This window comes from Ctenocephalides felis, unplaced genomic scaffold (assembly GCF_003426905.1).
Source record: "Ctenocephalides felis isolate EL2017-DRISC unplaced genomic scaffold, ASM342690v1 CF-g0.4_SCAFFOLD_03571, whole genome shotgun sequence".
Lineage (NCBI taxonomy): Eukaryota > Metazoa > Arthropoda > Insecta > Siphonaptera > Pulicidae > Ctenocephalides > Ctenocephalides felis.
The window spans coordinates 69,052,525-69,077,657 of NW_020539725.1; the positions used below are offsets into that span (position 1 = coordinate 69,052,525).

The 25,133-nt window shown below is 28.5% G+C and overlaps 1 protein-coding gene across 1 annotated transcript in view; it reads right to left on the reverse strand.

Annotated features, from left to right (window-relative positions):
• LOC113385320 (serine/threonine-protein kinase plk-2-like) overlaps nt 1-25,133 on the reverse strand; it is a 106,717-nt gene continuing 81,584 nt past the window's right edge. The window contains exons 2-14 of the mRNA XM_026623160.1: nt 6,928-7,483; nt 6,264-6,371; nt 6,067-6,183; nt 4,802-4,949; nt 4,675-4,741; nt 4,499-4,594; nt 4,125-4,228; nt 3,164-3,263; nt 2,513-3,084; nt 2,279-2,435; nt 1,162-1,301; nt 771-883; nt 1-368 (exon numbers count right to left, since the gene is read on the reverse strand). Of these exons, the coding sequence (XP_026478945.1) occupies nt 126-368; nt 771-883; nt 1,162-1,301; nt 2,279-2,435; nt 2,513-3,084; nt 3,164-3,263; nt 4,125-4,228; nt 4,499-4,594; nt 4,675-4,741; nt 4,802-4,949; nt 6,067-6,183; nt 6,264-6,371; nt 6,928-7,056 (2,094 nt within the window). The 5' untranslated portion in view covers nt 7,057-7,483 and the 3' untranslated portion in view covers nt 1-125. The remainder of the gene's footprint in view (nt 369-770; nt 884-1,161; nt 1,302-2,278; nt 2,436-2,512; nt 3,085-3,163; nt 3,264-4,124; nt 4,229-4,498; nt 4,595-4,674; nt 4,742-4,801; nt 4,950-6,066; nt 6,184-6,263; nt 6,372-6,927; nt 7,484-25,133) is intronic.

Below are 25,133 nucleotides of genomic sequence, written 5' to 3' on the forward strand. Positions count from 1 at the left end.
TTTTTAAAAAAAAGTCAAATAATAGACCTTTTTTTTCAAATCGTGTGTCAATTACCAGACATTTTTTTATAAATCCTATGTCAATTACCAAGGTCTGACCTTATAAGCTGTGTCCTCATAAGAATTTAATCTAGTTTAGCAAAATCCACAATCGCGCATCGCAAATATTTCAGCCTCGTAATCAGCAATTTTCCAGGTCTAAAATGCAGCAAATTGGACGCCTTATAATGACACATTTCTCTATTGGAATTTATAAATGTGACAACTATTCCGTTGGCCCATTCGTGAACAGAGTGATTTTTGGGAACAGGAATTAGTGCGTCGCGAAAACTCAGCACGACTTTTGTGTGGTCCTCGGCGAAATTTGCCTAAAATAGCGATTACTATTTTTATAATAGAAAAAATAAAAATTATATAAATCGTACGAAGGCCGCACCCAAAGGTGCGTGAGGTAAAATTAATAAAAACGTCTCCAATTTTTCATAAAAGTATGAAATGATGGTGACTGAAGTCATCGTCAGCTGTGAATTATTTAAAAATATGTAAAAGAAGGTGTGAAAATTTGTGGAAAAAGTGATATTATTCAATTATATTAGTTTGATTTTAAATTAAGGTTATTAAATTTAATAAATCGCCCATTTTCTACCCATCTTATTTTAACACCATTTTTTAGATTATAAACGAGATATTACCGTATTCCAATTTTATGATACCATTCCAATTTATTTATAAATTCAATTTAAATACAATATGATATGATTTTCACTTACCTGGAAAGTACCATCTGATAATTCCATCAAGATTTCGGTAGCAGTTCTATTCCATCGTTTTACTATAGGGTTTTCATAATTATCCATACATGAAAGGGCATTCTCATTACGCACTAAAAACAATTTGTAACATAAACTTAATATATTAATATGAAATATATTAAATTATTAATAGATAATATATATATATATATATATATATAATTTTAAGTGGAAAACATATTTTTTTTTTAAAATAAAGTTTTCTTTGTCGTTCAAATAGTAAGTTTAAATTTACAATTTTGTTATTTGCCCAACTCATAATATTTTTTTACAATATTTATTACATAAGCAATTCAAAACAAACGGTTTTTTTTTTTAATTATTAATATAATGTAATGTGATTTTATACCTGCAGCACCATCAGATAATTTCTCGTCCATGTAGTCTTTGAAATATTTCAAATAGAAATATTTTTGTTCTAGTGATTTCGGAAGATCATTTACTTGAAACGTGTGGGATTTCTGATGGGCATCCAAATATTGAAAATTGCTGCAAAAAATAATCAAAATATTACAGATAACAGTTATAAATACAGTACAGTTATTATATACAGTTACATAATTCAAATAGTGGTAAGTTGCTTAATAATTGATAATGAATATTGCTTATTTAGTAAAACTTTACCAATATGATTTAGATTTCTTTACATTTTAAAAGAGTCAATAATTCTCACAAATAGACAAAAATCAACCTAGTACTAATATAACTAGTTGGTATTGGTATTTTGCCTTGGAGCATGTTACATGAACTTCCCAATATGTGTAAATAATCGACTTACTCAATAAATAATAAATTAATTTATGAGTGATTAAAAGTATTTCGAGTGAATTTATTACACATAATTGAAAAAGAACGAGCACGTTAAGTCGGAATATTTTCTTAAAGCAAATTTTCAAAAATCAACAATTTTTATAATTGAACCAGTCTCCGTAGGACTTTAATGGTTTAGTATGTTCATTAAGACCAAGTAAATCGTCTAGTTTTAATTTTAACTAACGTCAAAAAAAACTACTCATTTTCTCAAACTTTGATGAATTTTACTTGTCGTAAGGCCGTCATATTTCAGTAAGTTCTATAAGACCATGATATATATCGCCAAAAAAAGTTACATAAAAATCGGTTTAATTTTTTTTAACAGTTAATTTCAAGAAAACGGCTCGATAGATTTCCACCTAAAACTAATCAGTATCATTCCCAACTAATATTTTTCAAACAGATTTTGATTTTTTAAAATCGATTCGGTAGTATGAGCTTAAAAGTAGACGAAAAGTTTAGCACTTTTTTCCAAATTACAAAAAAACGTCTCGGCCGATCTTCGCACAAAACTGAGAAACGATAATCCTCATCGAGATACATGGAACGGTTTTTAAATTTCTAACATCGGTTCAGGCGCTTTTGAGAAAACTCCGATGAAAGTTCTAATTTTGACAAATGCCAAATAAAATGATACTATTATAATTATTTACCTGCAGTTACTTCTCATGATAAATGTCGAGCTATCATTGAATAAAACTCCATTCGAGTTATTTGTCAATTGATATCCAAACCCATATTTATTCGAATAATCTATCCATTTCGCTACGAACACTAAATTGTATTCCGGAATTTGTGGAATGGTGTTGCCTGTATTTTAGCAAAAGAACAGAAAATGAAATATATTTTAAATATAAAAATTTTGTTCTATGAAACAATTATCTCACCTTTATAATCTTTGTCAAAGGCATAAGCGTCACAAATGGCCTCAAGTACTTTCAACAACATGGAATTTGTTCCAATATTGCTTGCCTTGCAATAATCTTTCAAACTAATAGTCTTTGGGCAAAGTCGCTGTAACTCCCTTGGTACACCATCATCTTGTTTTTTCGCAGCAACTTTTTTATGCCTATTGTTCAATGCACTCCGATCATTCCCAGAAAACATATTATTATCCTCGAGGTGCTTATTTTCTTCGAAACTTTTAATATCTTTCCGTTTCCTAAAAATATTCTGAACAATCTTCTTAATAGTCGACACTTTCTTAGGCTGATCCGTATTTTGCTGCGGCGGCAAATATTTAATTGTACTAGTTCTACGTTTTGAGATCAAAATTCTATCACTTTCTTCGACTTCTTTGCGATGACTTAGGTTATCTTTTATTAATTTAATATTATAGCTATCATTAGAATAATTATTATTTTTAATATTAATGTTGTTGTTGTGAGTATTGACAATTGCTTGATCGTTTTCAATTGAATTATTCAAGTGCATATGCTCCAGCAACAGTTCGTTGTTACTAGAAGATAAATAAATATACAGTAAGATAAATGAACATATAAAATTAGGAAAGTTTTGGTTTAAGATTTTTTACTCACACAGCATCGAAAAAGATATGTTTTTCTATTTCATCTAAAGTCAGTCTTTCGTTTGGATCTAAAACTAAAACTCTATCTAAGAGATCAAGAAGAGCAGGATCTGAAATTTAAAAAAATCACTAATGAGCAATAACTACAGAGTTGGAATAAATATTATATTTTACAAAAATCAGTAATTGAATTAGTGGTGCATGGCATCATGCCTTAAGGTAAATTGCTGGAACTTCCCGTACTGTAATTTAATATTTTTAAAAGCTCAAAAAACAAAAATTATTTTTTTTGTAAGTTTTGAGTTTTATTGAACATTTTTGAAAATTTTGAAAATATTTGAAAAATTTGAATATTGAAAAAAAGTGTCTTCTTTGAAAATACTGATATTTTTTGAAAACAGAAATGTTTTGATTTTTTTTTTCAATTTTGAAAACTTTGAAATTTCTTGAAAGTTGATTAAAAGCCATTCAGATCAGTTTAATTACAAAATATATGATTTTCGACCGCCGAATGGCATTTTTTTCCTTTTTTTACTGGATCTCCGAAATCACTGGACCTGCCTTCGCATGAACTTTCTTAATTCTTCATTCCGTCAATACAAGCAGAATGTTTTTTGAACCATTCAAATCGGTTAGTCCTTTCTCTCACAAACTTGATTAACATTTTCTACACTCTTTGCTCAGATCAGTTGAATAAAATTACAAAGTATCTGATTTTCGACCGCCAAATGGCGTTTTTTTATTTTGTTTAACGATTCATACTGATGATAAGAATATAGAGAATACTATGTAAAAAAATCATGTAAATCGGTCCAGTAAATGTTGAGAAATCGAGGGTATCACACCAAAAAAGTCATAAAAGGATTATCGTGGTCAAATTGCTATATATCCGAAAATAATTTAAATTTTGCAAAAATCCTCTAGTACACATATTCTTGAATAATTAAACTTCGTAAAAATTATATACTTACGATATGCAACTTTAGATTTATCCCAGCTATTAGATTTGATTCTTTCGTACGTCAATTCCAAGGTTGCAGATTCGTATGGGGGTATTCCAAACATTAAACAATAACTAAAAACAAACAAAAATTATTATTAGCATTAATATTATCAATTACCCATTTTTATTTTATTAATTATGTATGTGACAAAAACATAAATAAAGTATTCGTGAGGCTGAGGGTAGATGACAATAAGGCAAAAAGATAATTGAAGCCCATATTTTGGCTCAAATGACCAGAAAAAATATTCTACACAATCTGAAAATGTTTAATTAACTTTTGTGATTTTCAATTATAATAAATGCACAAATATAAATTAGTAAATACAAATTATTTCTTACATCGTACAACCTATTGCCCAGACGTCAATCGGAAACGACTGTGAGGATTTGTTCAAAACTTCTGGAGCAATGTAATTCGGAGTTCCGCACAAAACTCTGGAAATAATAGAAAACAAAATATTTGCATTTTATAAGACATCCATTATTATTCTTATAACACATTTTTATTAACTTACGATTGCTCGGACATTTTATCTAGCGACATAGCAAGTCCAAAGTCTCCAATTTTGACTACCATGTTTTCTGCAAATAAAGGCCAATATTTTTATATTTGAATACATTTTATGATGTTTATTTTTTTACCTGATAAAAACATATTTCCCGGTTTTAAATCCCTATGTATGATATTATTGCTGTGAATGTATTTGGTGCCGGCTATCAACTGTTTAACATAGTACCTCGTCTCAGGTATTGAAAAACAAGATTTCTTTTTCATCAGGTGCACTAAACTCTAAAAACATAAAAAAATAATAATTGTAAATTAATCGATATATTTTATACGGGGTGTCTTAGAAATGGATGCCAAGCCAAACCAGAGTGATTAAAAAAAAATAGGATTTTTTTTACCATGTTTGAAAACTATGAGCTTTTAAGGGCAACCTAAAAACCTAAAGCTTTGCTGAAACTGAGAGAATATTTTATGGTTATTCTGGTTAATTTTTAATAATTTTGTTCGTTTAAGATTTGGATCCGAAACCAAAAATAACATATCTAGACCAAAACAAAAATAATAACACAATTTCCCCAAGTTTTCTAGATTTCAGATTAATTATTAAGCCATGCTAAACTATGAATTAAAAATAGAGATACAAGATATTGAGGTAATGTTTTTAGGCTGAATTTTCGTATTTTCTTGCAAATATCTCAAAAAAAGCTTATTGTATATTGTTGCTAATAATAAACAAAGCGATTTAATATTGAATGTTATAGAAGTTAACTAGTTTGGCAATTTAAAACAATGTATCCAATAAATTATAAACTATCTAACTGAAAAGGGGTGGTTCCATATGAAATTGTTAAGTTATTTGACAAAAACCAAAAAAATGTCCAGAATTTTCTATTTATTGCTAAAGAATGAAATATCGAATTCAAAGTAGTAATATTCGAAACTTTTATATAGGAGTGTATAAAAGTGTTCCCAAGGAAATGTAAATTTTATCTAGTTTCACCCTATCTGAATAAAGGTGGTTTCATATGAAATTTTTCAATAATTTGACAAAAACCAAAAAAATGTCCCGAATTTTCTATTTATTGCTAAAGAATGAAATATCGAATTCATAGTCGTTTTATTCAAAACTTTTATATCGGAGTGTATAAAAGTGTTCCTAATGAAAAATGTTCCATATTTTCCCAAAATGAAAATGTCCCATATTTCCCAAAAAAATGTCCCAAATTTTCTATTTATTGCTAAAGAATGAAATATCGAATTCAATAAATCAACAATATACATAAAATTTTGTTTGTCAAAGAGAGGTCAATATTAATTTTGCCAAATTGATACTTATATTTATATTTATATTGCAAAATAATTTATTTAGAATAAAATAAATATATAATATTTATTTTACCTGATTCGGACAGTTTTCTAATATTATATAAGCGTTTATTACGTCTTCGAAAAATAATTCTAATTTCACGACATTGTCATGAATGAGATCCTTGTGAAGCATGATTTCTCTGGCAACCTAAAAATAAGATAAAATTAAATTTTATTTTCATAATACCCACCATTTAATTTTATTAATTCTATTCATAGTTTTATTACCTTAGCTATATGATATTTTCTAGTCATCTTAGATTTAGGAATGATTTTGGCAGCATATGTTACGTTATTATGTAAGTTTGTCACTTCGTGCACTCTAGCAAATCCACCCTGAAAGTAAAAAATAATTAATAAAAAAATTAATACACACGAATTTTTGTCATGTTTAGATTATTCAAATCGGATGCTCCGTTCTCCCAAAAACTCGATTTATATTTTCTGCACTCTTTGCTCTTTATCTCCGTATCGGCTGGACCTGCCTTTGCCAAAAACTAATCAGCACGTCATCTTATCAATAGGATTCGAATATTTTTTGAATAATTGAAATCGGTTGAACTCCCGAAATCGTCGATGAAAATTTGTATCCGCACACACACACACATACAAACACACATACATCCATTTCTCCTAAGGTATGTCAAAATGTTCAGAAACCTCTGAAACGTAAAGATTTTCATTTTCGATTTTTTTTTACCCTACACAACACTTTATTTATTTAAAAATCAAACGGTTCTTTTGGAGAGAATTCTAGTGACAATATAAGTCTTCTAACATCAATTTGATAAAAATTAGAAAATTGAATAGAAAATTTCCGAATTCAATAGCATTTTACTCAAAACTTTATCTTCATTTAAATTGTAATTATTTATCATATATATTTTCTTACCTTTCCTAAAAACTTCCCAATCCTGTAGGTCGTCTTAGTATTAGGATCAGCAATGATTCCATTCGCCAAATTGGGCACATCAGCCACCAAATTAGGCAGATTGGGACGTGTTTTAATTTCAGTCATCATTCTGCTTTGGCGCGATTTTAATTCGAATCAAACGAACAAATAGATAAAAAATAATTTCTTGAAATTCCTCCGGCAGAAATTAAAGCATTAAATGGTGCATAAATGTCGAGTTTCTAATTTTTCGTTTTCTCTTCATTAATTATGGTTTTAAAGCTATTTATTTTTCTTTCTTGATTATACTAATCAGTCAGTCGATCGGTTAGTACTTGAGAGATAGATATGTATTTGTGTGTTAAAAACGCGATGTATGGTTTCTTCTAATTCGGTGGGTAATGAGTTGTTATATTTAAATTAAATATAATTAGAAAAGTAATAATTAATGATAATCGTTGATCAAATAGAGAAGTTGATGCTATATCAGTAGTGATTTCAGTGAAATGGTGATGGTGATCGATGATGACGAGCCGAGAAATTTCGAACGATGCATCTAAAATAAAAGAAAATATCATAAATATTTTTGTGATTAGATCTTTTTATATTATATAGATATAGATACAAAAAATATTATCAGATCAATGTTATATTATAAGAATTATAATATTATCAGATCAATGTTATATTATATTATAAGATCAATCACTATTTTTGGATGTCCTATTAATATTCAAAACGATGAGACTGCAGAATTTTTAGTAAATTTTCCTTTTTCTTCCCAAAAGAGAAGTTTGTTTTCATTAGAAAATCATTTTTGCTAAATTTATGTTTTCTCGACGTTCCAAGTCATTCTGAATCGTTTGACACTAACAAAGGTAAATGTGAGCTAAAGAACTGAAGCGATTCCTATGATTTGATGAAATTAGATAAGGGCTAAGGCAATTAGTTTTCCTAATTTTATGTTTTCTCGACGTTTCAAGTCATTCTGATTTTTTGACACCAAAATAGGTAAATGTACGTCAGTCAAAAAAACGACTGAACCGATTTCTATGATTTGATGAAATTAGATAAGTGCTATGGCGATTATTTTTGCGCTACGATTCTTTAAAATCAGCAACAAAAAGCGAAATTTATTTGCCCACATACTTGCAAAAAATTCTGGACCGATTTTGAAATTTCAAAAATTGAAACAAATTTCAAAATTGTACTGAAAATTTTTGGTTAGTTACTATTTAATTTTTTTTTAACGATTTTGATAAAGCTTTGCATGATGATAGAGTTAATAGTATAAGCATAAACATCCTAAAAGATTATAGGCCTAAAGAAAGTGATTCAATCACAAAAATACATCAAAATTTGGAATAATTTGCTAAAATTTCAAAATTTTGTAGTGACAATTTGAAAAAGTTTTAACAAAAAAATTCTTACTGATATGTAGGTTCTTCTTCTTCGCAACTTGCCTTAAGGCAAAATACCACTTACACCTAGTATTTTACTATTTTGAATAGCAATCAAATCTTAAAAGTTCCATGAGTTACTCTGATGAAACTTCTTCAAAAAATGTATATTTTTAGAAGGCAACCCAATGGTTGACCTATATCGCAATATTCGAAATACTTTATCCAAATTTCTCAAATAAGTTACTCTCATAAAAATTCTTCAACAAATGTAGATTTTTAGATGGTAACCCAATGGTTGTCCAAATACATGGTATATACAAATTTCTTTAACGCCGAGAAAGAGCTAGTTTCTCTTTGGAAAAAAAATTGCGTAAATAAATTTTGGCTTTGTAAACTAGTGCATTGTCTATATCAATTTAATTTTGAAAACAGCTATTACTACTGCTTGATATCAGGATGTCCGAGGTGGGAAACGTTGATCGACATCTAGCTTTAAATTTCAGTTGATGTCCGAGGTGGGAAACGTTGATCGACATCTAGCTTTAAATTTCAGTTTAAAAAAAAATTTTCAAATAATTAAAAAGTGCATAAAAATTAATAAAATGATTAAGGAATTAGGGGGCAATACAATAAAGAAAGTAGAAAACCTATAAAAATAAAATTTAAATAATTGTTTGTATAAAAAAGCTTTTAGTTCGAAAATATGTTTGTGTAACTAATTAAAACACAGAATTGTCTTCACAAGAATATGATAATTAGTTTTACTTACATTTTTCTTCATATGTAATATATATGTAAAATGTTACAATAACAAAATATAGCATTTCATTTCTATAAACGATTAGTTAATATGTGAATAATTATATTAACACTTCATATAACCAGGACGAAAATTCAATTACATTAAATTAATATTCCACTTTACTTAATTGTTCTAAGTCGTATATTATAATTGTGCCATATTTTTAGTCCACTTAAATAAAGTAGTTTCATTTTAGAAGTGTTTATTCAATTAGCTGGAAAATTAATAAATTAAAGTGCAAAAACAGTTTTTCAAATTACGGCTTGTGGAAGGCATTTAAATTGATTAAATATTCTCAAAGAATTGATTTAGAAGTAAATTGCATAAAGGATTTCTTGGTCGATTTCATTCAGTGATATTTATACAAACCATATTAAAGTAATTAAAATTAATATACAGACACTAGTTTCGATAAAAAGTTACTCAGCGGAAAAGAATTCAAGATAATTACCTATATATATTTTCTATAATGAGTCTTAAATCATTAGCGAGTGATATATCGTAAAGTCTACATAATATTTATATATGCGTCATTATTAGTTAAAGAACCACTTCCAATAATCATTTATTTTACATAAAAAGTGGAATTTATGCAGAGACACCGTTTCTTTCGGAATTAATTTTGTCGTAACTATTTTATATGAATCATAATAAAAGCCCAAGTATCAGAGCTCATAAAATCATCAGTAGAAAGGGCCAGATAATTTACAAACAATTAATACAAAAAATCGTCATGGATCATATAAAAGAATTTGTATTAGAGTAGGTTGAAAAATAACCTTATACATAAATCAATTAATCTGTGTTGCTTTAAGAAAAATATATTTTGTTCATTAGAACAGCGATCATAGTTTTAAGAATCCTATAACAGGTTCTGATGTCGATTAACTTGAAAGTTTGTACATAAAAAGTCACAATTACAAATTTTAATTATATCAAAATTATAATCAAAAATATGATCACAACTAGAAAAAACATCTACCTTTCATTCTGAAATCAAATTTTAATCCCATAGGCCACATTCGTATCACCAATGATACTTTTACTACATCTATAAGATTTTTATTTATGCAATGAGTCACCTGGCAGGTAAAGTCTTAATCAGAAGAAAAACCTTTCAAAATTCTTTTTATACAGAACTAGTTTTTCAACGTTCATGACCCATAGCGATTTTAAAATTGTATAATCCTTTCTATTAGTAGTTCAAGAACTAGGACACTATGGCGTAATCACTTTCCGACGTGATTGTAGGTAACTAATCAGATAGATTGGCGATAAAATATAAAATATCATGTAATTGGCAATAACTTTTAATATTAATAGATAATGTTTGATATTACGTTAATTACGAAGACCTAATGTAAATTATAGTTGTATGTGCTTCACATAGTTATATAATTTTATTAAAACTCTCCTTCGATTTACTCAGGTTGTTGGGTTATAATTTAACCCTTGTAGCGTTGGACTGTATTAAGGGGGTTGTTCGGATTTTATTTTATTTTTTTCGATTTTGAGATTTTTTGATATTACGAAAGCTAAAAACCTTAGAATTATTTAAAAAAAAAACATCTCAATATCTATTTTTTTTGACGAAGTTATATATATATATATATATATATATATATATATATATATATATATATATATATGTACGATCCTCTGAAACCGTTTTTTCATCGCTCCGCGAGCTATTGTATGCCAGCTGCTCTCTTTTTCATTATAATACCTCATGCACATGACCTTTTTAATGTGTCTGCATCTTTGAACACCATGGTATAGTATTTAGTACATTAAATTAAATGGTGTATTTAGTACATTATATTAAAAACTTTAAATATGTTTTTCTCAAATTGACTTTTTTCAATGAGGTGCCACAAATTAAAAAAAAACTACAAGTCGGATCGACTTGCATTTTTTTAAATTTGTTCACCACTGCAATACCTAGTCCCCTACCTCAAACAACTTGATAACATTACGCAAATAAGTTTTGCGAAGCTTCTCGCCCCAAAAAAAGGCCTTTTTGACACTTTTTTTTAAAAAGCTGCCATTTTTTTTCCTTCTTGAAATTTTCTTTCATTTTTGTAGGGGGACTGGATTCAAACTTCTTCTTCAACGTAATTTCTTTTTTTTTGTTTCAGGCGATGCTCAACGGATTTATCTGTGGCACCGCAAAAGAGATCGATTTTGCAAGGCCGCAAGACAGCAAAAAAAAGAAAATTTCGTAATATTCTATGATTTTGTAATTTTTGTTTTAAAAGAAACGCATGTCTCTATGATAAATACATATCGAGAAAAACAAAAACAAATATCTTGCATTTTTTGTAAAAAAAAACGAACAACCCCCTTAAACGTTTTTTTGTTAATGTATTATGTATTTGTTGCAGTTTTTATTACAATCATTGATTTGTTACCAAAATATGAGTGATGCAGATATATTTATTTATTATTTATTACACATGTTGTTTTGCGGACTTTTCTTTCAGAAGTGAACAATTATTTCATTCAAAACACTCCACTACCCCCTCCACCAAAGTATAGCAACCATCTCCTGTAAAAGCTCGATGCCATGAAGATTGTCACCTTCATGGCCAATATAATAAAACGAAAATACGTCTGAACAATAGTTAAAACATAGTATAATAATATTTGTAATTTAACTAAGAAATCATAAGACATTGAGTTACTATTGCTGAAATTTTCTTGCGTTCATTTTTTTATTTCCTTTTCCATGTTTTGAAAGGCACTGCTTATTTGCTTCTAAAGTGTGCATAATATATCATATTCATAATGTAATACAATGTAAACTGTTGCATTCGGTTTGCTCTAGGTACTGTGAACTAGAACGGAATTATAATATGTATGCATATAAATATTTGTATCGAATGTAGGAATGATAAATAGGAGCCGATGAACGAGTTTGTTATGCGGATTCGTATTTCGCAATCGTGACAATTCTCAATATTGTGTTGGATTCCGTTTCGCTATTTCCATATTGGAACGCACGCCCTGCCCATTCACCCGGGGACGGTCAGAAAACACCTTGGAAATTTGCAACTTTACGGCTTACAGACTTAAGGGATATATTTAAGGACTGATTCTGCCGCACAATAGACCCATGTTATGGCAAGGCCATTTTACGCTCCAACTTTATGCTACTGAATCATACTGAATACTGTCAAAACATGTATTTGCTGTGCATTCAGGCGTTTCACACATAAACTGCAACGTCACTCCTATGTTATGAAGCTATATCAAAAAGACCCTGTTATCTAACATCGTTTTTTTGACATCTGTGCGGTTTCTCCTGAGAAAATCGCCTGACTGCACAGCAATCACTTGGCTTTTGTCAATATTTAGAACGAATTTGTATGAAAACTTTTTCATAACATAGTCTTGCCCTAACATTGGTCTGTCATGCGGTAGAATCGGTCCCTTAATTTTGATACACTCCTATTAAAAGTTTAAGAATCCATAGCCGCCTCGGACAACTTGATGTCTAGCAGTAGTAGAATTGGATTTTACTAGAAAATATAGTAATATCCAGTATAAACGGACTTGTCAACTTCCCAAGGCATAAGTTGTTAATTTTAAAAATTCATCAAAGTTTGATAAAATGTGATACACGAAATTTGTGTCAAAAGTCGATTTTGTGATATAAGAAGTTTAAATTTGAATTTCACAAATTATTAAATCCATTGGAATAAAGGAAAAGCTGTGACTAGGTTTGCGAGAAGATCATCCAAACCAGAATTTAGAAATAACTTTGGATTTAGCCAAAAGTAAGTGAGCAGTCTACAAAAGTTCTCTAATTGTGTAAAAAATGTTACCATTAAATTAAATGATGAAATAATATCAAGGACTACGTACATGATATACATAAGAGTCCCAGCCAGTGTTTTCTTAGAGCAGGTGCTTAATACTTTATAAAGTAATTTATTAAGTCTTTTAAGATTAGACGTTTTTAATGAAATTCAATATGGCGATTAAGTTCAGACAATAAATAGTCCTACAAAAATTGGTTGAATTATATAAATTAATTAAAAATTTGAAATAGTAAGCTGCTATGTTGGGGCATATAAGAATGTGTCTGTGCACTATAATTAATATAATTATAGATAATTTAAACGAGTTTTTGAGAGATATCAATTAGAAATAGCAATATTTAGATTAAAGTGAAAGCAAGAACTATAATTTCTAATTAAACAGTTAAAAATTTTATCCAAAAATCTAAATCACAATTTTGATTAGTAAATTATTACAAGTTAAGGGAGTATTTTGTTTTAAGGCAAAAAGCCACTTTCAACTAGTTTCAAGTGCCTTAAAAAATAAAAATATTGGATAAACTTTCGATTAGATGTACATGCAAACTTAGGTATAAAATCAAAAAAAAAATCTGATAAAATTATAATAATATTGTATCAATGTGGTTATAAAAAATGCTTATATAAATATTTCAAACCAGTGAAAATAAGATTAATTTATATACATTCTATTATTATCAATGCCACAATCCAACCATGAAATACTAAGAAATATATGTTCATTTTTATATATTCTAACGAGAGACATTTTTTCCATGAAATGAAACGACAGACTATTTGGAGAATTTCTTTGTCATCCATGTGTCACGTATAATTATACCGAGTTGTCTAATTTATATTTTTTAAAATAATTATAATAAATGTATATACTAAATAATTGTTTGTTTTTTCTCTTGAATTGCTAAATAAAACGTATCATAAGCCTCAGACTTCTATGTCATAATTAAAATCTATATTTGTGTAATTTTGAATCTACTGGTTTGCTAAAAAAAAACCTTAGAAAAAATTACATTAATGGTAACAATTAGGAATATTAAAAAGTATTCATTTTACGTGCCATAAGGCTTTTGAAGGAATTTTACTGCAAAAAATATTTATTATTGAATTTGCAATATCCTTAAAATGTTTTTTTAAATATGTTTTGATTATCAAAGCCAAAACATAATGAATTATTTATATTTCAAATTTATTTATCATGTTAAATGAAAAATCAGAAGATAATAATTACTAATGACTAATTGCTTTATTTCGATTAAGTATGTTATTGATCAATTATTATCTATCGATCGATTATTATTATAATTTTTGTTTTGATCAGATAACTAATATGATAATATAAACTCTAGTAGACATTTGTTTGATAAACATTCAACGTACAAGAAAAATACAAGCTGAATAATTAAACGCACGAATTAAAAAATATTTAAATAGTTTGTTATTAAAGTTATTCTAAATACGTGCTTAAAAATGGCAAACATTTTTATAATAGTAATAATATTCACTGTAAAAATATTCAGGTCTTGTAATAATATTTAAGAAATGATCGTAGCGATCAAGATACGATAATTTTGAAATTTGTTAAATAAAAAAAATTATTATTCACAAAATGAATAACAAAACTCATATATTGAGTTTGGTGAGTAATATTTTTATAACTAGAGAGGACGTGTTTTAATAATCATGGTTTTAATTAAGAAAAACCAAACATTAAAAAAAATGTATAAATAAATGATTAAAATTATCAGCAATTAATTAAAAATTCTTTTAATATCTTTAGTTATATCTTACAAGTAGTTATCAATTTTATATCCAAATAATATTTGTTTTTTTATCAATTTATTATTAAACTCATCCAAAATCCAAATTATCAATGAGATAACTAAAACGTTTAAATGCGTTATTTTGTAAAATTCAGAAATTTGTGTTTCGGTGCCAAAAATACATGTTAATGGTTTTTGGCAAATCAACGCATTTTCAAATTAGCGAATTCCACAAATTTCTGTACGTAGTAAACCGATAGAATTATCAATAGCCAAAATAAAATCTTTATATAATGGCCAAAAATATATTTTTAAAATTGTGAAAAAAAAATAGGAAAAAATATATATGAAATTAAGTTAATCGACACGATAACAGAACAATTTTCACATTAACATTATTGAATAATTTAGTTAAAAATGAATCGAAGTAACTTAATGTATCAAAGAAAACAATTTTTTATTTCAGCGTAATTTTTTTTATTACTGTTAATAGAATAAAAGAAAAGAAGAATTTCAGTGTAAATCGTTTATGTTTTTATTTTACCTTCAACATTTTAAAATATTTTTTACGATGCACTTTTCTTGTCTGAAGACGAGTTGCATAAAATTGTGACATTAGAAAGAATAAAGATGCAATTGTGTGTATAACAAGTGTTACTTACTTGTTAGTTAGTTGCTTCATTAAGAAAATTCATAGAATGCATTTATGGGAACTTTTTGTACCGAGATTTTTATCACGTTTGTTAACAATTAAAAGTTTTTAGGAAATGGGAATTAGTTACTTAAGTTTCGTAATAACCGATAAAGTTCTACATGAGATTACACTCAGCCATACATATTCCTATGTATGGCTGAGACATACGAAAATGGTAAATTTAATTGTGAAATTTGTGTAGTTACTATAATCATCAGCAAGTGTTATATATTGTCTCAATATCGTATAAGCCACATTATATAGAAAATATGAATTAGTAAAATATGAATAATAAAGCAAATCAATCTAACAAGTTCTTGGTATAATCCTGAGCAGGACCCCAAAATTTCCAAAAAGCCAAACTCCATAATTATATTAATTTTTTTTTATTATATGTATTTGATCATCTATCTACTTGTGATATAAAATCAATTGAGTATGATATAGATAAGAGTAAAACTGCATCTATTGATGTAGTTCTCCATAATGTAGAGATATAGATTGTTAAATAGAAGAGAGAAAATGAAAATTAATAAATTAATCTTATTTTAAGTCGATTTCTATCCCTTCGTTTTCTGTCTCCAACAATAATAATCTTTGTATCGACTAATAGTTCTAAGGTTCTTAGAAAAGCATTTTGTACAAGTACTTCATCGAGACTGTAATAAAGACGTTCCATAAATAAATACAAGGACTATTGAAGAGATGCAATTAAAACCTTATTATTCTACAATATTCGTCTGTACTAAAACAAATATTACAAAAACTGCACGTGTCCCAACAATGAGAAAAATAAAGGAATTGTAAGGAATTTATAACTAGTAAAAAGTATATCTTTAGAAGCTTCCAAATCGAAAGTCTTCAGAGAAATTCAAAGATGTCAAAAAAAATAATAATTTGATTGAGTCAAAGTACTTCCAAATTGGTTAATCCCTCAACAGTACATTCAGTCATGCACAAAAGCCTTTTACATATATTTGTAAAATACAAACATTTATTTTAATATATTATAAATTGATTATTTATATACCCTGACAATTTCAAGTTGTATATCATAAATCATTATTTGTATATAAAACTCGTTATTCGTTTTGTCTCGACAAAGATTGAATGAGCAATGCTCGATTTATAATTAATATTATATATAATTAATGTATCTTTTTACCCAGAATTTGATCCTGTTATTTTCTTCACTTTTTTATTATATGTTGAACCACAAACACTCAGTCATATTGAGACACTTAGAAGTTTGAACACTTGTAAATTTTAATTTTCACTTTTTTCTTTATTTTTCACATAATGTCAAGGATAACACTGGACTTCTTAGTCATAATAATATCATTATTTTTAATATTTCAAATCACTTTTTAAGAAAAATAAAATGTTATGATCTTAGTAAAATACACATTACACATTTATATAATAAAAACCCATAATATATTAAAGCCCACTATGTACATATTACTACAGAGATACTCGGATCGAATCCTGATCGACTAGGTAAAATAAAAAAAACTCACTTTTAAAAAAATGTTAAAAAAAATATTAATACAGGATTTAAATAAAAAACTAAAATTAAACGTATTATAAGTGACAAATGCAAAGGCATAGAACTTTTTGCTTATCCACCCAAAATGTTTTCATACTGTTAAAGTTAATATTACACAAATTGTTGATCAAATCATATATGTGTAAACATATGTATGACACAACAAGATATAAAATATCTACTCTAATTACATAAATATACAAGAAACTGTACACTTTTGCAAACATTTTCGAAACTCAATTTAAATCGATTTAAAACTTATTTCAAATCAATTTAATCCTCTATTTAGTATCCAATTACATACGCTTATGTTAAGTCAAAATAATTTCATGTTCCATGCGAAATCAAGAGTAAACATCAAATATAGGAACTTAATACTTAAAGCCCATTCGTTACATAATTGATATTTAATAACCGTAATGATTTTCATAACACACCACATATAAAATAAATAATTCACTAATGTGAAATAATCGATTTCACGCGTAATCATTTGTATACTAATATGCTTTTTATGAGTTTGTTAACCCAGGAGCAGCCAATTAGTAAACGCGCCGTTGACTCCGTTTAAAATGCATAACAGCAAAATTACTCTTAATGTTTGTAAATTTGTAAATTATCACGATGTAAGATATTATTGCGAGATATATTTTTAGTAATTTAATCCGAAAATTCGCATAATCTGATGATGAATCACTTTGACACGCTTAGTTTCGCAAAATCGACAAACTAACGGATAGAAACAAGAAGGTTCATAGTATATCAAAAAAATACTTTTAGTAGAACCGTTTAGCCTAATTGAACTGATTTAAAATTAACAATTTTATGTTGAAATTTATAATTATATTTTTCAGATGTCCCAATTCTATCTATTCCGAAATCAAATGTAGTGATTAATAGTGAAGGTGATGTAGTTTAGGAAGAGCATCAAATTTAACCGCTCCCGTGACAAAATCATCTAATTCGCGAGTGGAAAAGGTTAATCATACGCCTTCGATAACACAAAAACAATTCAAAAACAACTCAAAACCACAAAAACAAACAAAATTTAAATATATTTATTAAATAAATAATCTTCTTATCATCATTTGATTTTTTAATCCAACTCATCCCTTAGAAAATTCAGTCGAAAGACGTTTTGCAGAAGGTGGTTTCATTCAACTACATAACAATAATGTCATAAAAAATGATTAAATATATGTAGCAACAGGATTAATAAAATGCAAATCTATATTATTATCGCAAAAATTTAATTAAGATATAATTTAGTACATTAATGAAAGATGAAAGATAATGGTTTTCCTTTAAAAATTCTATGTATTTGTCAAATTAATTACTCAATGTTTTTCTATTTAGACAGATTGTAATTTATAAGAAAATTAAAAGAAAAATATTATCAAACGTTTAGTTAGTTCATTATTATATTTTATTGTTTTTTCTTATTAAACGTCTCACAATTTGTTTGTTTTTTCCAGGTTTGAATTTGTTAATCTGGTGCTGAATGATGACACACATACCGTGTCAAAACGTACATATATCAAAAAAGTATTCCAAGTATATGTTTGAACGTCGAACAAAAAAATATGTATATACATATTGTTTATTTAGTTTTAATTTTTATAGTTAAATTGATAGCCCCTGAATGAAGGCTAAGATGCTAGCCAAAACGTATGGATTTTAAATAAATTTTTATTGATGTAACTCCCGATTTTTTAGCTCAAATTTAACATTATATCAACATAATCAATATAATATATATATACATATATATTATATATAAAATTGATTTTTTTATTTATCTATTATGAATTTAAATTGGAAAACGCGTACACCAAAAATGCATTTTCCCGACTTTGTTTCGAATAAATTTCGATTTAAAATTTAATCAAATTTCAAACAAAATCCACAAATCAATAAATAGTCAGCTTATTCATGATATTAGATATAATGCATTATCAATATTGCAGAAGTGCAAAATATTATATAATAGCATTTTGATAAATATATGTGTACTTCAGAAATATATCAACAAGATAGACTCGAGATTCAATTGCATTTTACCAAACAGAACACAATTTTTTGTGATATTCTTTCCATAATTTCTTTATTTATTGTTAGTATGATTAAGAATGTACGAAATAATTATTTATAATCAGACTAATAGAATGGTCAAATCCTGTTACTCACTTATATAAATAATATTTTTTTTTTTTAATATCTGAGCCTATTCCATTATGCAGCAAATTTTTGGTCGTACTTAAAATGTTCTAATCAAATATCAATCCAGTGATTGGACGTCCAGGTATGATGATGATTGAAGATAAATTTAATTTAAATCGATTATTATTTAACAGAATTATATAACCTTCAACAGTAACTAACAATTAATTTCAAAAACTAATATAATTGTACTAACGAATTAGAAGCAATAAACTGCTAACTTAACCACTAACCCCCAACGTTCAGGATATCACTACACACAAACACACTGAAACTAACTCGAAATTTAGTTTATTTCTATCCATATAATTAATTCACAATTATTAATTAATTAATTAATTGAATTACCACAATGTTTATGTTATAATTTCTATTATATATTCACTGATAAATTGTCGACACAACACGATGAGCAAACGCTCTGTCCTGAGCAAGAGCTCAATTCGTACTACTAGAGTCAAGTGCGGTTCTATAAAGGCAAAGCCAAAGGCAAGAGAAGAGGCAGAGGCCCAAACAGAAACAACTGGTGGACTGGTGGCAGTGTTATATTTAACCGTGGTCGTGGTAGGTACTTGATATCAAATCAAAAGAGGTGTCAATAGAGGATTGATTTTAATATCGAATTTTATTATGGGCATATAAATTATTATTATGACACATTTTTTCTACAATATTTTTATCAGATCATCCGAATATGCCGATTTAAATTAACTAAACTATTATGATTTTTATGTTGTAATTTTAATTTTTTCCTTCTATTTTTATTTTATACATTTCAGCGTAACAGCTCATAAATATAATTAATGTTCTGATTATTATTAGAATAGATGAATAAAGAAATTGAAATTAGAATTTGATATCTTATTCAACGCTAGGAAACTAGGAAATTTACAGCAATAAGGAATTAAGAGAGCTATTAGTTGTTGTGATGATACGTGAATTCTTTTAGAAGGTGAACGGAATTGTTTCTATATTTGAAACAAAAAGAAGAATAAAAATCAGTAGAAAGTAAATTGAATGGAAGATTAGGATATAAGAAGAGATAGTATAATATATCAGATGAATATATAAGAAAAAATATATATATATATATGTAAGAATTATATAGAATATGATGAAAAATAATGTGAATAATGTAGGTTGCTAAACATGCTGTAAAGCGGAGGCCAATGAAAATTAAAAAAAAAAAGATTTATAGTAAAATAAAAATTATAATATAAGTTTAGTTATCATTTATATAGTGTGGGTATTACCACCATTATCAAAAATGAATGGGATAATGACCGTTCCAGATCGATAAGGATTTTCAGCTTATAACGTCAAATTCAATAAATATGATAACCTAAGTAAATGATGTATTAATTGTGACGTCAAGTGATATCTCCGGAGGTCAAAACCCGTTACGGTATTTAAAATCACCATCCTCTTCGAATATATACAGATACAGTTTTATTGCACATGAGTCACTCCATGTTTGGCATTTGAAAACAAAAAAAACGTGATTCAGTCTTCTACATAAAAAACGGTCTGATCGTTTCGGCGAGATCACTTCGGTGTAATCGATGGTTTGTGGATTGACCAATATATTTATAAATTCTAAGAAAATGGAGAAAAAATCCTGAGATGTGGTAAAGTTTTATTGTCAATTTATACAAAATCCTTGAGCCGTTTGAAGTTACAAATAAATTGTTAAATCCTTATATAAAATAATAATAGTCCCTAGAGCTCTTCCCTAGGTTGGGAAACTTTTTTAATTATACCCCAAAATAACTTTCTTAGTTTATATTACCCCCATGGCAAAGAGAGATTACACCTATACGGAGAACTCCTTATCAAATACAGTAAATATCGATTAAAAATAGACATTTTTACCCCCAAAAATTCCATTTTTTTCCCCATTTTGGGGAATATCCCTGTTCCCCGATCACTGCCCTATAGCATTAATTAGACCCTATTTTTTCGATATAATTTTCACATCTCTCTTATCATCGAACCAAGTGCATCATACTCTACTTGTGTACTAGTTCGGCAACGGCGTGCAGCATGCGACCAGCGACCACGCGCCCGCAGAAGCTCCATCATCCGTTCTTTCGTTCTTTCGTTCTTTGTCCTTATACTTTACTTGCAGTTTATATCAGAGGTTGTCAACGAATTTGATAAAAAAAGAGAAGTAGCAGAATATCGTGCATTGGCGAGTATATTCGTTATCAGTAAAAAACATTGATCATTTGCTATTAGAATTGAAATTTTTTCTAAGTGACTACCTGACTAAATGGATCGATTCTGCCGCATAACAGACCAATGTTATTGCAAGGCCATGTCACACTTCAACTTGCATACATTATGCTAAAGGATCATACCGAAAACTGTCAAAATGTCATTGCTATGCCTACTGTTACGTATATGTTATGAAGCTGGGTCAGAAATACCCTGTTATCTAAGGGAGCGTCCATTAATCACGTGATCGAGTTTTGAGGGATTTATGGACCCCCCCTCCCCCTTGGTAATACCTGGTGATATTCAAAATTACCCCCCCTCCCTTACCAAACATCACGTATATTTTTAGTTACGCGAAAAAACTGTATGAGAGATCGTTCAAGTATTATGTAAGCAGATTTATTACAATTATTTACCCCCCCCTCCCCTTTGTCAGCAAAAGTAAGCAAAGTTCTTACCCAAAATAAGCAAAATAAGCAAATCAAAAACCCCTCGTCCCCCTATAGTGCTACGTAAAACTTGAACGGCCCCTTATTTTTTGATTTTTTTTTTGAAAATGTTCGAACTTTTTTAAAAAAATAGTCAAAAAATAAATACACGAGATATCTTATTATACCTCTTCCTCCCTCACGTCAAATAGAGAACCTAACGTAGAAATTACACGATCTTAGGGGGCGTCCATTAACCACGTGAGGTTTTTAGAGGGAGGGGGGGGTTTGACAAAAAATCACAAAATATCACGTAGGGGAGGGAGGGGTATAGCGAGATATCACGTGTATTTATTTTTTAACTATTTTTTAAAAAAAAAACAAAAATTTTCAAAAAAATATAAAAAATTTACAGTTTTTACGCAACTAAAAATACACTTGATGCTCGATCCCCATCGATAATTAATGGGTAATTTTGAGTATCACCATGTACCACCAAGAGAGAGAGGGGGTTCAAACATCATTAAATCTCTTAGATTTAATCCATTGTTAATTTAATATGTGTAAATATAACCTCATGTTAATAAAAAAGTAAACTATAAAAATAGCTCTAAAATTTTCATCCGATATCATAGCAGCACAACTTACTCTCTGATTGACGAATATACTCGTCATGAGTACGATTCAGGCGACACAAACCAGTGCCCACTGTTCGATGTGTGCAACACAGTTAAGGGGGTTGTTCTTTTTTCGTTACAAAAAATGCAAGGTATTTGTTTTTGTTTTTTCTCGAAATGTATTTATCATAGAGACATGCGGTTTTTTTAAACAAAAATTACAAAATCATAGAATATTACGTGATTTTCTTCTTTTTTTTTGCGCCGTCGTTTTTTAACCAGGGGGCGCCAAAGTCGGTCTTGCAAAATCGATCTCTTTTGCGGTGCCACAGATAAATCCGTTGCGCATCGCCCGAAACAAAAAAAAAAAGAAATTACGTTGAAGAAGAAGTTTGTTTCCAGTTCCCCTACCAAAATGAAAGAAAAAAAGCAAGAAGGAAAAAAATGGCAGCTATTTTAAAAAAAAGTGTCAAAAAAGGCCTTGTTTTGGGACGAGAACCTTCGCAAAATTTTTTTGCGTAATGTTATCAAGTTGTTTGAGGTAGGGGGACTCGGTATTGCAGTGGTGAACAAATTAAAAAAAAAATGCAAGTCGATCCGACTTGTAGTTTTTGTTTAATTTGTGGCACCGCATTGAAAAAAGTCAATTTGAGAAAAACGTATTTAAAGTTTTGAATATAATGTACTAAATACACCATTAAATTGACACATGAAAAAGGTCATGTGCATGTGGTATTATAATGAAAAAGAGGAATCTGGCATACAATAGCTCGCGGAGCGATAAAAAAACGCTTTTAGAGGATCATACATATAGAGAGATATATATCTATAACTTCGTCAAAAAAATAGATATTGAGATGATTTTTTTTTTGAAATGATTCTAAGGTTTTTATCTTTCATAATATCAAAAAATCTCAAAACCGAAACAAAGAAAAATAAAAAAAGAACAACCCCCTTAACTGGTTCATATGCGGCCCGTTGTCAATTACATTTTCCTCCAATGAATATGACAGTGGGACAACTATAATGCACCTAAGACAAGGTTGACAGAAATAATTATAGAGCACAGGCACCTTGCGCCGTCGGATAAGTACACAAGAACAACTGACTACTACATACTAGACATACGAGTAGTAGGTACATACTGCACACTCCATCCATGCCATATTGCCTTTTATTTGTTATTTGTTTTATACCAACAAAGAGTATTGTCTATTGCTTTACTTGTTGTATATTGTTGCGAGATCAGAAATACTAGACAGACTGTGTGTATACAATGGAAATAAAACGATGTGTTTATGATATATCATGAAAACTTTATTGATATAACAACTGCAAGACATAACAATAAACATGTTGAACAAATTTAACCATTGTAGAATTATATTTGTTCAGAAGCACTCGGTTATAAAGTAAAGGGAATGGTAAATATCTGGTAAATTTATAATATGTATAAAGTATTTAGCAAATTGACATTAGTAGTCAACCAGTTAACTGTGGCGCTTTGTTTTGTGTAGTTCGAATCGATCTCATGATGAGTATATTTGTCAATTACAGAGTAAATTGCGCTGATAAGATAATGGGTAGTACTGCCCTAAGGCAGGTCCATGAGCTGAGCTAAACTCCAACTCGATTCAGGGAAGAAGTAGTGTGAGAGTTTTTCCCATTTCCATTTCACACCGCAGTGCCCGAGATGGGCTTATTTTCAATTGGAAACATATTTTGATCTATATTTTCAATTGAAAATGGACATCGCGCTGCCCGATATCAGATTGCCAGAGCGGGGAATCTAACGCGCAACCCAGTCCATACAAAGTCAACGCGTTAACGACCTTCGCCACGACGAACCCGCTGATAAGATATCGGATAAAAAATATGGGTTTATTATACAAAATTGATAAATTACTACATTTTACTTCTTTGTTAATATAAACATATAATATATTTGTTGTTACCTAAAAACGTGTTAAATTTAATGATATATATGGAAATGTAAGAAAGTAATAACTATTTTCAAAATAAACAGTAAAAAATATTTAAAAACCTAAATCTTCATTCTCACTAAATATATCATTTTCATATTTCGGGAAGTTTGTGCAACTTGCCTTAATGTGAAATGCAACTTACAACTAATTATTTTATACAATCAGAGCATAAAAGTATTCTAAACAACTTAATATTTCAGATTATATATGTATATTTTTTTTAATTTCAATCTAAATAGCAAACGTTCATTGTTTTATACGCATGATGAATACACAAAATTTCACCACTTTTCATGACGAACATATTCGTCAGTCACAGTCACAGTCAGTAACTAGTTAGAAATAATCAGCGCTAAAGAAGCATTGTCAAACTATATTATTACAATATAAAATGCTTTTCAAAAGGAATTCAATGAATTGGGTTATCTACCGGCATATGGGTCAAAATGAAATTCTTACCGATAGAAATCGGTTTTAGACTGACACGAATATCAAAATAGCAATATTTGCATTCCTAATTGACCAGATAAATTCTTCAGAGCGATTAAAATTTTGCTAAAATATTCATAGCTAGGGAGGTATGTCAACAGAATAACTTATTTATTATTTAAATATTTTTATTTATTTATTTGAACTGCGATCAGAATATAAAAGTATGATATAACATCATAATATAAACTTTTAGAAACTAAGAATTCTGATAGTACTAT